This window comes from Pongo pygmaeus, chromosome 1, assembly GCF_028885625.2.
Source record: "Pongo pygmaeus isolate AG05252 chromosome 1, NHGRI_mPonPyg2-v2.0_pri, whole genome shotgun sequence".
NCBI classification, from domain to species: Eukaryota; Metazoa; Chordata; class Mammalia; order Primates; family Hominidae; genus Pongo; species Pongo pygmaeus.
The window spans coordinates 215679127-215691220 of record NC_072373.2 but is presented as its reverse complement, the minus strand read 5'-3'; the positions used below and the strand labels follow the sequence as shown (position 1 = coordinate 215691220).

The window sequence follows — 12094 nt, the reverse complement described above, 5'->3', positions numbered from 1 at the left end:
GCGTTAGATCAGGGATTGGCCAAATTGTCCCATAAAGATCCAGATAGTAAATGTTTTCAGTTTTGCAGGCCATATGCTCTCTGCTCTTCTGCAAAAGCAGCCATAGACAGTACACAGCAAGCACAGAGTGTTCCAATAAAACTTTATTTACAAAAACAGACCAGATTTGGTCTGTAAGCCGTAGTTTGCTAACCTCTGGTTTAGAACACAGGCTTCAGAATCAAATGGGTCAGAGTTAGAATCCCTCCTCTTGTGATTTACTGGTAAACTGGGTGGATTCCTGAATGTAAGCCTGTTTCCTCCTCTGCAAGGTGGGAAGCATGGTTATCACTATACCAAGCATTTCATGTTCATCATCCCATCCACCCCTCACATCAGCCCAACACAGGAAGACTATTACTGTCTCCATTGTACAGGCAGGGAAACTGAGGCTCTGGTAGCTTCACTTCCCCAGTGCCTTGCAGCTGGAAAGGATCAACCTGGGGCTCTACCCTGGGTCTCCTGACTCCAGAGCACATGCTCTGAGCTCCTAGGCTGTGCTGCCCACAGCCTCCCCAGGGGAGTGTGGTGAGGAGTGAAGAGGTAGCACATGCAGTGCCTGGCAGTGTCCAAATTCCTGCCATGGTAACCATGTCTATTAAACAATGGTCATTGGTTTCCAGGCTTTGGAGGAGTGCATTACTCAGGAGAGAAACAGAGCGAAAGAGACTTTAGAGGAAGAACGGAAGAGAATGCAAGAACTGGAGAGCCTCCTGGCCCAGCAGCAGAAGGTATGTGGCTCAGGGAGACAGAGTCAGCTCGAGCCCCACTGCAGCTAGAAGGGGTGGATGTGGGGCTCTGGTCTGGGCCCACCGGCTCTGAGCTCCAGGGCTGTGCTGCCCGCAGTCCCCACAGGGAGGTGCAGTCAGGAGGGAAAAGGAAACCTGTGTGGTGCCTGGCAGAGTCCAGATTCCTGCCATGGTAACCATGTCTATTGAACAATGATCGTTGACTCAGGCTTTGGTGGAAAGCATTACCCAGGAGAAGAACAGAGTGAAGGAAGCATTAGAGGAAGAGCAGACAAGAGTCCAAGAGCTGGAGAAACGCTTGGCCCGCCAGAAGGAGGTACGCTCGGGGAGATAGAGTCGGCTGAGCCCCAGTCAGCTTGAGGGCCGTGTGGAAGGAAGTTCAGAGCAGCGATGATGGGGGTGAGAGTGTGGTGGAGCGTTCCTCGTGGAGTTTGCATTTGGGTGGGCTCAGCTACTTTGGGAAAGCGTGGGAGACTCAAGGAGGGAACCCCAGAGTTGTAGCCTTGACAACCAGTTGGGAAAAAATTGTAAACAGTGTAAAACACAGTCAGAGAGAGAGAGCGCTTGGGAAACAAGTAGGAATGGTGACATGGGCATCTTCTGTGTTCCAAAGCACAGAAATGGGAGAATGACAGAGTCATGGGACCTCAGGGCTGCGTGGACCCTCCACCAGCATCCTAAAAGCCTCCAGCCTTCAGCACCACCACTGAGGAATGTTCGCCACCCCAGGACAGTCCGTCCCAGCATGGATGCCTCAGGCCAACAGAAAGTTTTCCCTTTAGGTTGAGTTGGGTCAAACTCTTACGCCCCGGAAGAGTATCAGTCCTCCGCCCTCCCCTGCGCTCCCGCAAGACATGTCCACTTCCTCCTCCACACGATGACTCAGCTGTGTGAAAATAGAGGCACCTGCACCCCACGTCTGCTCCTCCCCAGGCCCAAGCGCCCTTGTTCCTCAGGTCCCTCACAGGACTGGAGCCTAGCCCTGGCCACCTCCTGTGGCCTGTGCTGCTCTCCAGAAGTCACAGACTGGTAGCTCAGCGACTAAAAAGGGCCTGTGGAGGTTATATTTGGCCCTGGAATATTTTACTTTGAATTCATAAAATCTATTTAAAAGTTCAGATTTCCAGCTTCTCCTGAAAAGTCAGAAAATCTAGCCCTTGTTTCTACTCAGCAAAAATGGACTAGAAGCCTTACTGGGTAGCAGCAGTTTGCCAGAGTCCTCACCACTCCCTATTGCATTAAACACAGCCCACATCATTTTTGGTATCTGTCTGGGCTTCATAGGCATTTGAGTTTGTCACCCATCACCCATTTCTTCCTAAAGGGAGGTGGCCAGAACCACTGTTCTCCAGCCACAGTAGCCTAGGGGAGGACTCTTCCCTCCCTCATTGAAGATGTTCCACTTCTGTTAATGCATCCAAACTAGCTTTTGGGAAAGCTCTGTCACATTTGTGGATTCATGTTTAGCTTGTGGTCACCCTCAGATCCCTGATCCTTTTTCACATCTGCTTATGAATTCCTCAATCCTGACACAGCACAGAGGAGTACGGGCTTTGCAGCTAGATGAGACCCAAGTTCAAATCTGAGCTGGGCTACTTCCTGGCTGCAGCAGACCTATCGCTACCTCCCTTCTCGAAGGGGCGGCTGTGGGCTCAGATCTAGTGTATAACGGAGGGCCTGGCCTGCGGAATTATTGCCGAGTAGATGGCAGCTGTTACTACTGTTTCTGCTGCCACTTGTGCCCCTTCTTCTGTTTGGGCATTTGTTTTTCATCAACACTGACTCCTCGAGTAAAATCCTTGCCCACCCACTGCTGCAGGAGAAATAAAAAGACCTCTGGGCAAAGCCTGTGCCATTTGATCTGACCCAGGACAGGGAGGAGTTTACATGTCGGTTCTCCCTTGGAGTCTCTGGCACAGCTGTGCCCTGCAGCCCTCTCATAGAGCGTCACTGAGGTTTGCCCCCAAGTGATTTCTCCAGGGGTGGGGATGAGGAGGAGGGTCTCCAAAGAGTCACTTGAGTCAAATGCCCCAAGATGTCAACAGCAAAGGCCTGGGGAAGATCCTTGAATTTAGAGACTTTGAGGCCACGGGGCTCAGGAGAAAAATTCAAGCTTCATTGCAAAGAGGATTTGTGGTTGGGTCACCCCGCGTCTGTTAAAATGTCAGCCTACTTCTGGCAGAACTTCTCTGTGGCTTCCTATCGGGAGAACTTGAAAGAGCAGCCCCAGCCACAGGCTCCATTCAACTGCCAGTGGCTACTTCATTTTCTTTTTTTCTGTCTGATCTGCAGCGGCATGATCTTGGCTCACTGCAACCTCTGCCTCCCGGGTTCAAATGATTCTCATGCCTCAGCCTCCCAAGTAGCTGGGACTACAGGTGCACACACCATGCCTGGCTAATTTTTTGTATTTATAGTAGAGATGGGGTTTCACCATGTTGGCCAGGCTGCTTTTGAACTCCTGGCCTCAAGTGATCTGCCTGCCTTGGCCTCCCAAAGTGCTGGGATGACAGGCATGAGCCACTGCGCCCGGCCTGATTTTCTTTTCATTAGATCTTCCGCCACATCATCAGGGTTTTTAAGGTCAACAGAATCACTAGGTCATAATCTGGGTCTTGAGGTCATGTTCAAAGTTAATCCCCATTATCCGTTGTGAACTTGGAAGCACAGCAACTGAGCATGTAGGGCCTGTGTGTCAGCCAGGCAAGGCCTCTCTTCCCAGTAGTACCTGTCCCGGCTGCAGAGAAGCTGCCCAGAGGAAGGCCTGGCGAGTGTAGACGCAGAGTCAGACATGGCAGAGCCAACCCTAAGTCCCTAGGAAGTGCCTCAAAGTCTCTTTCACAATTCACAGGAAAATGTCCTACCCTGAAATCCACTTCAAAGGATCCAAATAAATGTGAAATTCTTATGATGTCACTTTTCTTCTGCTTTAAGGCTGGTGTTGGGACAGCAGAGTGTTACAGTTTTGTCAACTACTTTTCACTGCAAAGTATACAATATCTCAGCCATATTCTGGATTAAACACTCTTTACAGGCTCATCTGGGGCCCTAACCACTGGTTATAATGGAAACCATGTTCCAAGTTCTAAATGCCTGACAGTGAACCTGGTGTTTGAAAGACAAACCATTGGAAAACCGAGGTAGCCCTTCTCATGGTGACTGGAAACAGGCTGGCAATGTATTTCCTTTGGTGATTTGCATTAAGCTGTTTAGTTGAATAGCTTACCAGCAAGTAACTTCCCAGAGAAAACTCCTTGATTAGGGCCACTAAATACTGGCCACACTTTCTTCCCTACATCCTACCAGAACATTGCTTGTCCCTTCCAGAAATTGGCATATTGTGGCTCATTAATCCAACATACTGCCCTTCTCTTGAAACCGGGTTGTGTCGAAGAGACTTATTTCAATAATGGAAATTCCAATATTAACGAGACTCTTCTTTTGATCAGAGAGGCTGCCTGGCCTCGTGATAGGAAGCTGCCCCCACTGCTCCCGGGTCCCCTGTCGAGAGCTCTTTATTCAGGCTCCGTGCTTTCCTCTGCGCAAGCTTCAGATCCTGGCCTCACCACTGACAAAGGGTGTGGCTCTGGGCCCTCTCTGACTTCCTGCTCCTCGGTTTTCTCATCTGTAAAATGGGCCACTCTCAGCACTTCTCTGACAGAGTTGCTGTGAGACTGAAGGGCTGGCCAGGGGCCCAGGCGTATCTAATAGCCGCCCCAACACTTTGGCTGTTATTGTTACTATTGTTATTATCATTACTAGCAATTTCCCCCCAAATGTGCTGGCCACCAAGAACACTGGTCGTTGATTTTCAGGTTTTGGAGAGCAGCATAGCCCATGAGAAAAGAAAAGCAAAGGAAGCCTTGGAGTCGGAAAAGAGAAAAGTTCAGGATCTAGAGAACCACTTAACCCAACAGAAGGAGGTATGAGCAGCAGCAGGAAAGAATCCTCTGGAAGGAACTACAAAGCCCGATCCCAGGGAGAGTACGGTGGGAAATCGGGCAGATATCAGAGCTGTGCCTCCCTTTGAAGTGGCCAAGATCTGCCATTTACTGGCTGTGTGACCTCCGGCAGATTGCCACCTCCCCATCCCTCAGTTTCCTCATCTATGAAATGGGAATGCTAACAGTCCCTGCCTCATCGGATTAGATGCTCTCAGGTGTCAAGTACATAGGACTGCACCCTGCATCCTAGAGGGCCCTCAGGAAGTTTTTTCTGCTCTCTGGTTCAGCTACCTAGGAAAGAGGGATCCTCCCAGGAGAGAACCCTGGGTTTCAGCCAGGGTCAGGGGCTTAGCGAGCATGGTTCTCACAGTAGAGAGGCATGTATGCCACACCTGGCATGGCCAAGGGAGAAAGCACTGCCCCTGGCCCGGCCTCCTGGTGTCATGGACTCCGGAGCAGGCCCTCCCTGGACTGGCTGAGGAGTAAAAGACACAAAGAGCACAAAGAGAGATGGCACAGGTAGGTGCATAGTAAGCACGTATGGTTGTCACATCAGATAAGCCCCAGGGATCAGTGCCTTCTGGAATGGACGAGAAGATGGGCACCCCAGGACAGAATGACACAGGGAGGAAAGGAGGGGTCAGAGCTGGAGACATCCACATCCACCCACCCCAACGCCACCAACCTAGGGACCCAGCCCACAAGACACACCTGCCCCGAGCAGCATGAAAGGCAGGCCCTCAGGTCAGCCCGGATGCCCGAGTCACACCCTGGAAGTAAGAGCCAGGGGGCCAGGAGGAGGTCACTCAGGGACCCACATGGCATCTCCATGAGCTGGGCTTCGGGGACAGAGGTGGCACAGACACACACGTGCCGGCCCCCACAGAACTTCCAGAAACAGAGCTGATGGCTCAGTGAATGGTTCAATTCAGTTTCATTCATCTGCCCATAAATATTCATTTATCCACCCACCGATTTCAGTTTCATTCATCCACCCATCGTGGGCCAGGCCCGGTTCTGGGTGCCACGGACACCGCAGTGAGCAAGACAGACCAGGGCCAGGCTGCCAGAGCTTCCATCCTAGCGCAGGGGAGACAGACAGGCTGCGGAAGCAGGGGTGGCTCCAGGGCCACAAAACCAAAGCCGAGAAGCAGGCTAGAGAGTGCCAGAGGGCAGGACCACTCAGGAAGTGACATTCCAGTGAGAACTGGAAGGGAAAAGGAGCCTGGGGGCAGAGAGGACCACTGGATAAAGTGGCACAGGTGTGAAGGTCAGGACCTGAGCTTGCCAGGAGGTAGACGGGGGAGACTGGGTGTGAGGAATGAAACCAAAGCTGGCCCAAGATGGGAGGCACCAGGGCGCAGGGGAAGGAAATAGGTGGGAGAGGTGGGGAAGGAACCGCAGAGCTTGGTGGGCTAAAGGGTTCATTCTGGGCTCAAATCTCAGCTCTGCCCTAACAGGCTGTGTGACCCTGGGCATGCCCCTTGCCCTCTCCGTGCCCTCATCTGCCATGTGGATGTGGTGGCAGAACCGCCCTAGAGGTGTAACATGAGGAGTCAGTATATTCATGGCTTGGGATGCACCTGCCCTGGTGAGGTCAGAGTCCAAGTGGGGTGGGCAGTTGAGTGGGCACAGCAGGGTGGGGCTGCACAGCCTTAAGCGAAGCCCTTGGCAGTGGGACAATGCCAAGCCCATGAGGGAAGTGAGGTCAGGGTCCAGGTAGGCAGAGGGAGCACAGACACGCTAAGGGGTGGGACCCAAACTGTGGTCACCACTGCCCCCAGAGCCTCCCTTATACCTACGAGCCAGGGATGGGGTCCTGAAGCTCAGGCTACAGCCAGGCAGTGTCTTGGGCTCTGTGCCAGCCTGGGTATGAACATATAAACACATCTTGCTGGGCGCGGTGGCTCATGCCTGTAATCCCAACACTTTGGGAGGCCAAGGCAGGCAGATCACTTGGAGCTGGGAGTTCAAGACTGGCCTGGCCAACATGGTGAAACCCCATCTCTACTAGAAATACAAAAATTAGCTGGGCCTGGTGGTGCACGCCTGTAGTCCCAGCTGCTCGGGAGGCTGAGGCAGGAGAATCACTTGAACCTGGGAGGCGGAGGTTGCAGAGAGCCAAGAGCACACCACTTTACTCTAGCCTGTGTGTCAGAGTGAGACTCCGTCTCAAAAAAAAAAAAAATTAAAATTAAAAATTAAAAAGAAAAAGACTCCTGCCTCCAAGTGGGCGGGGTTTGAATCAAGGCCCAGAGGCTGAGTGGTTAAGACAAGGGCACTGGCATCTAAGCCTGCACCACTGCTTCCTGGTGGTGTGACCTTGGAACACTGCTTGTCTTTATATTGCCTCGGTTACAGCCTGCGTTTCCTTTCTTGTGAAACAGGGATAATCAGATAGATGCTCTCTGGGGGTTTGCAGATTGGATGCACTAATACATTCTGTGCACAGGGTCACTGTGACTGTTTTCATTTGTAACGCACCAAGCGGTGCATAATAAGAGAAGGGAAAGAGCCCTCACCACGGGGCATGCAGAAGAGTGTGGGTGGCCTTGTAGGACAGGCAGGACTTAGCCCTCCAGGGCAAGGATTGGACCGTCTTAAGCCAAGACTCGACAGTGAGAAAAAGCCAGGTCTGCACTGGGAGATGTGGTTGAGGTGGGGGCCTGGGAGTTGGATGTGCAGAGCCGAGTGGGGTGGGTGGGTGCCACACACGTGATGTTAAAACCGGGAACATTGGGAACATTGTCTTTCCTTCAGGGCCACACACACCTCGAGTCTCATACTGTCCCTTGAATTAGGATGTTCCCATCTCCAATCACTGCATGCCCTGTAAAGATTTTCATTCATTTTTCTTTTTGCCAATAATACCTGCGCATTAAAGAAAATTTAGAAGATATAGACCTGTGAAAAGAACAAAATAAAAGTTGCTAGAATCCCAATTCCCCCCAAAAAACCATCACTTACATTTCAGTACATACCCCTCTGGTCTTTTGTTGTCCATATACACGTATATTTAAAATCCTTTTCTTGTGAACTTTATGTTGGTCGGGGGGAGGTGTATAATTGCAAGAGTTTCAACAGCTGCAGATAGAGTTTTTCAAACCCTCTCTAGCTGTTTACCTCCCAGGGCGTGTAGAGGTGAGTCTGGGCCTCCAGTTCCCTCCCCATCACCAGGTCGATGGCGTTTGTGTTCTCAGCTCCAAACCGACCTAGACAGGAGTTTTGGAAACACGTGCCTTTGTAGACCGGAAGTGGCTGCCCGGGTCCTCCTCTGCAGCCATTGGCATGCGTCTGCAGGGACAGAAGGCACCTCCCCAGCACTGTCTCTCCTGCCCCACCTCCCAAAGAGCCAGGTACTTCCAACAAAGGCCAGCATCGGTGCCAGCACATGCCAGTTTATTCAGTGACTCAGTGCCAAACACCAGGACCCAACCACTCACCAGCATGTCACTTCCTGAACACCAGCCCTGCAGTCTTGAATGATGACTCACTCTCTCCTTTACACACATGACTAAGATATGGCTCCCGGGTTCTCACCATGGTGGGCGTGCCACGGTTCTCACCTCTGTCCCCAGTGGGTGCTTTGTTCCTTGAGATCTTTCTCCCCAGCCCTGACTTGGTGGCTTCCACAGTGACTCGTCCTGGTTTCCCTTTCCGGTGTCATTTCCCTTTGAGGGCACAGGCCCTCAAACCACTTTCATTGACTTCCAGATCTCAGAGAGCAACATTGCCTACGAGAAACGCAAAGCAAAGGAGGCCGTGGAGAAGGAAAAGAAAAAGGTGCAAGACCTGGAGAATCGCTTAACCCAGCAGAAAGAGGTATGAGCTGCAGGGAGGGAGAGACGAGAGGGGCCCAGCACAGCGAAGGGCAGTGCTCTAGAGCCAGGCTCTGGGTTCAAATCCTACCTCTCCCCATCCCTGGCTGTTGGACTTCAGGCTAGTACCTTACCATCTCTGTGCCTTAGTTACCCACTTATGAAATACACTCAATACACACAGATCAATCTCCTTGAGTTGTTATGAGACATGACTACTGTTATACACACAGAACACATGGAGAGGCACCCAGCACTCAGCACTCCACACGTATATGTCAGCTGCCCGTGTTAGTATGGCGAACTCATGGCTGGGAAGTGGAGGGACAGGATCCGAAGCCTGGACTGTCTGACTCCCCAACGCTAAATCTTCACCCCTCCCTCTCTACTGCACTTCAGCTTTGTGTGGGCTCAGCTGCCTGGCTTAAGAGAGGAGATGTTGGCCGGGCGCGGTGGCTCACACATGTAATCCCAGCATTTTGGGAGGCCGAAGTGGGCAGATCACCTGAGGTTAAGAGTTCGAGACCAGCCTGTCCAACATGGTGAAACCCCATCTCTACTAAAAACGCAAAAATTAGCTGGGCGTGGTGGCACGCGCCTGTAATCCTAGCTACTCAGGAGGCTGAGGCAGGAGAATCGCTTGAACCCGGGAGGCGGAGGTTGCAGTGAGCCGAGATTGCGCCATTGCACTCCAGCCTGGGTGACAGAGCAAGACTCCATCTCAGAAAAAAAAAAAGAGAGGGACGTTAGGGTATGGATACCTGGATTTCTGATCAGGCTGATATCAGTTTTCCCAGCAGAGTTTGTCATCATAATTGTCATCACCTTCATAATCAAAATGCATTTACTGTTATCACTGAGAATTGTAAATACAGTAGGAATAGAAGTGGATTTCGCACCTGACCCTGTCTTGGGTACCTCATAAGCAATAGAGCATAATTCATTTCTTCTGGGTCCCAGCAGTACAAAATACACACACAATGACCAATATGTCAAAGTCAAAGCAGTTGATAAACATGCAACCTGGCAATAGTGGGTTAAATTTAAATATAGGTGACTATGACTTCAAAGGATTTTCAGGACCAGCTAGGACTAAAAAGGTCTCTATTCACATCAACCTTGGATCATTTTCTTCAAAGAAAGGTTTGCAAACATTAGCATGCATTCGAACCTTTGGGGAATTTATTTTAAATGCCTGTCTCTTGGACCCCACCCCAAGAAATTCTGACCCCCTGGGTGGAGGACAGACTCAGGAAGCTGCATGTTTCACAAGCAGCCCGAGTGGCTCTGATGCACGTTAAACAACGCTGCTCTAGGGAGAATAGTCAGGAAGGCACATCTAGATTGCACGTCAGCCCTGGACACGAGTCTTTAAGAGGGGCCTTGAGTAACTGGCATGTGTCCAGAGAAGGCAGACGAGAGTTGGGTGAAGCGATGCCGGACTTGTCAGCCCAGAGGACCCCTGCAGGGAGGCACATGCTGCAGGCTGTGGGAGAGCCCGAGAAAGGCAGTCTCTTCCCAAGCAGCCGTGTCCCCCAAATGATGTATCATGAATCTTCCGTGAAATACACTATGGGTAGGCAAAAAGGAGAGGTTAAAGTTTTAAAAGTAGGTAAGTTGGGACATAAAAGGGATCCAGAATGAGACTAATGAAAAAAAAATTATATCATGAAATCAATGAATGAGTCACAATTTTTACTCTAGCAATTACAGTGCAAGGGAAGGCCCAGCTGGTTGTACAATTTACTAGACAAAAATGGACCAACTGCTCGTGGAAATATGACCATTCTTGGTACTAGACCAGAGAGAATCTCTCCTAAGGGTCATTACTTAGAGGATTCTGCAACAAGCAACCTTCTCAGCAATGTCCTTAAAACAGTAACACCAGAAGGTAGAGTCTTGGCCGGACGCGGTGGCTCACACCTGTAATCCCAGCACTTTGGGAGGCCAAGGCGGGTGGATCACCTGAGGTCAGGAGTTCAGGCCCAGCCTGACCAACATGGTGAAACCCCGTCTCTACTGAAAATACAAAAATTAGCCAGGCATGGTGGTGCATGCCTGTAATCCCAGCTACTTGGGAGGCTAAGGCAGGAGAATCACTTGAACCCGGGAGGCAGAGGTTGCAGTGAGTCAAGATCACGCCATTGCACTCCAGCCTGGGCAATAGAGTGAGACTCCTTCTCAAAAAAAAAAAAAAAAAGTGGGGTCTTATGGCATCCCTCAAAGTAGACAGGTGACATTAACCTAGACAAGCAGGAACAGGACCCAGCCCAGGGATTCACCATTTACCAGGAAAATCCAAGGAAACAGAAGTACAGTCAGGCAGAGAGTTGCTTGTTTGCACATTATTTTATTTGTACACTCGGAAGAGTAATCAAAGATTACTGAAAGATTCATCAAAGATGAATCTATACAGGCAAAATAGGAAAGGGAGAGAGGAGAGAGGAAAAGAATTTCAAACGCATGGGACCGGTGAACTTTGTTCTCCTATCCTTGGACAAGGTGCTGAGTAGCTGCCAGGGAGCAAAGATGGCAGGCTGCATGATCTGCTTGTAAGCAGGGCAGCTTCACAGCTCTTCAAAGAAACAATTGCAGTTTGTTGTGGATTATTTGGGACCCCTGGGGTGCGTCGCTGAGCTGTACGTGACAAGCTACTCCATGGGATGCCTGCCAGTGTCCCCAGTGAGCACCTCCATAGGCCAAGTCTACATGAGGTCCTCCGTGGAATATCCCAACAGTAACAGCGAGGTTAAGACCCTGAAAAAGGATCAGACGGAGTTAAGCGGAGGTACACAGAGAATGCAGCAACTCCCAGGCGAGGCTTGCAGGAGTAACACGATGAAAATGGTATAGGGATTTAATTTATTCAAAAAAAAGTGTTTTCTTTCCTGATTATAAAAAAAAAACACCTGTCATTCTAGAAAACTTGAAAAAAAACAAAAACAAAAAAAAAAACAGAAAATCACTCCGAAGAAAATAGTGACTAACAGAGAGTCTACTGAGCACAGTCGCCACTATCGACATTTTGATGTGACTCCTTCCAGACAGCCTTTGTGTTGAGCCTAAGCATTGACATCGATAAATACCAATTTATGACCAAGTTAGTGATTTACACTGTGACACTGTGCACACTGCTTCGGATGCTATTTTTGATATTTACCATATGATGCGTCAACCTTAAATAATGAGATTCTCTAAGTATAGAGTTTATTCGAGCTCAAAGCTTGAGGATGGCAACCCAGAAAACAGACTTCAAAAGAATGAGTCAGTGTTCCAAAGCAGGGAGGTGAAAATTTCACTTTGATAGGAGTTAACAGGATCGCAACGTCTTCCACACAAGGTCAGCACATGCGGTTATAGCCCTTTGGTTGGTTACGGCTTGCTACATTCCTGGGAAAATCGCTTTACTATTCCAGGATGAGGGGTGATCATCTGAAGGAGTCGTCTCTGGCGCAGCCAGGGCTTTCCCACTCATTTACAGAAAAGAACAGAAGTTGCAGGTGCTTGCTACGTGACCCAGGCCACACAGCCACATTCCTCTCGA

General features: G+C 50.2%; 1 protein-coding gene across 37 annotated transcripts in view; it reads left to right on the top strand.

Annotated features, from left to right (window-relative positions):
• The window catches only part of FHAD1 (forkhead associated phosphopeptide binding domain 1), a 150131-nt gene that overhangs the window by 95236 nt on the left and 42801 nt on the right, over positions 1-12094 (top strand). For 23 of the 37 annotated variants that reach the window (XR_008492249.1, XM_063659447.1, XM_054437397.1 and 20 more), the window contains 4 exons: positions 663-770; positions 997-1104; positions 4604-4711; positions 8447-8554. Coding sequence is in view for 36 of the 37 variants with exons in the window: in XM_063659447.1 (XP_063515517.1) it covers positions 663-770; positions 997-1104; positions 4604-4711; positions 8447-8554 (432 nt within the window). In the remaining variant the exon portion in view is untranslated. The remainder of the gene's footprint in view (positions 1-662; positions 771-996; positions 1105-4603; positions 4712-8446; positions 8555-12094) is intronic. The other 14 variants (XM_054437631.1, XM_054437461.1, XM_063659466.1 and 11 more) reach the window with 2 other exon arrangements.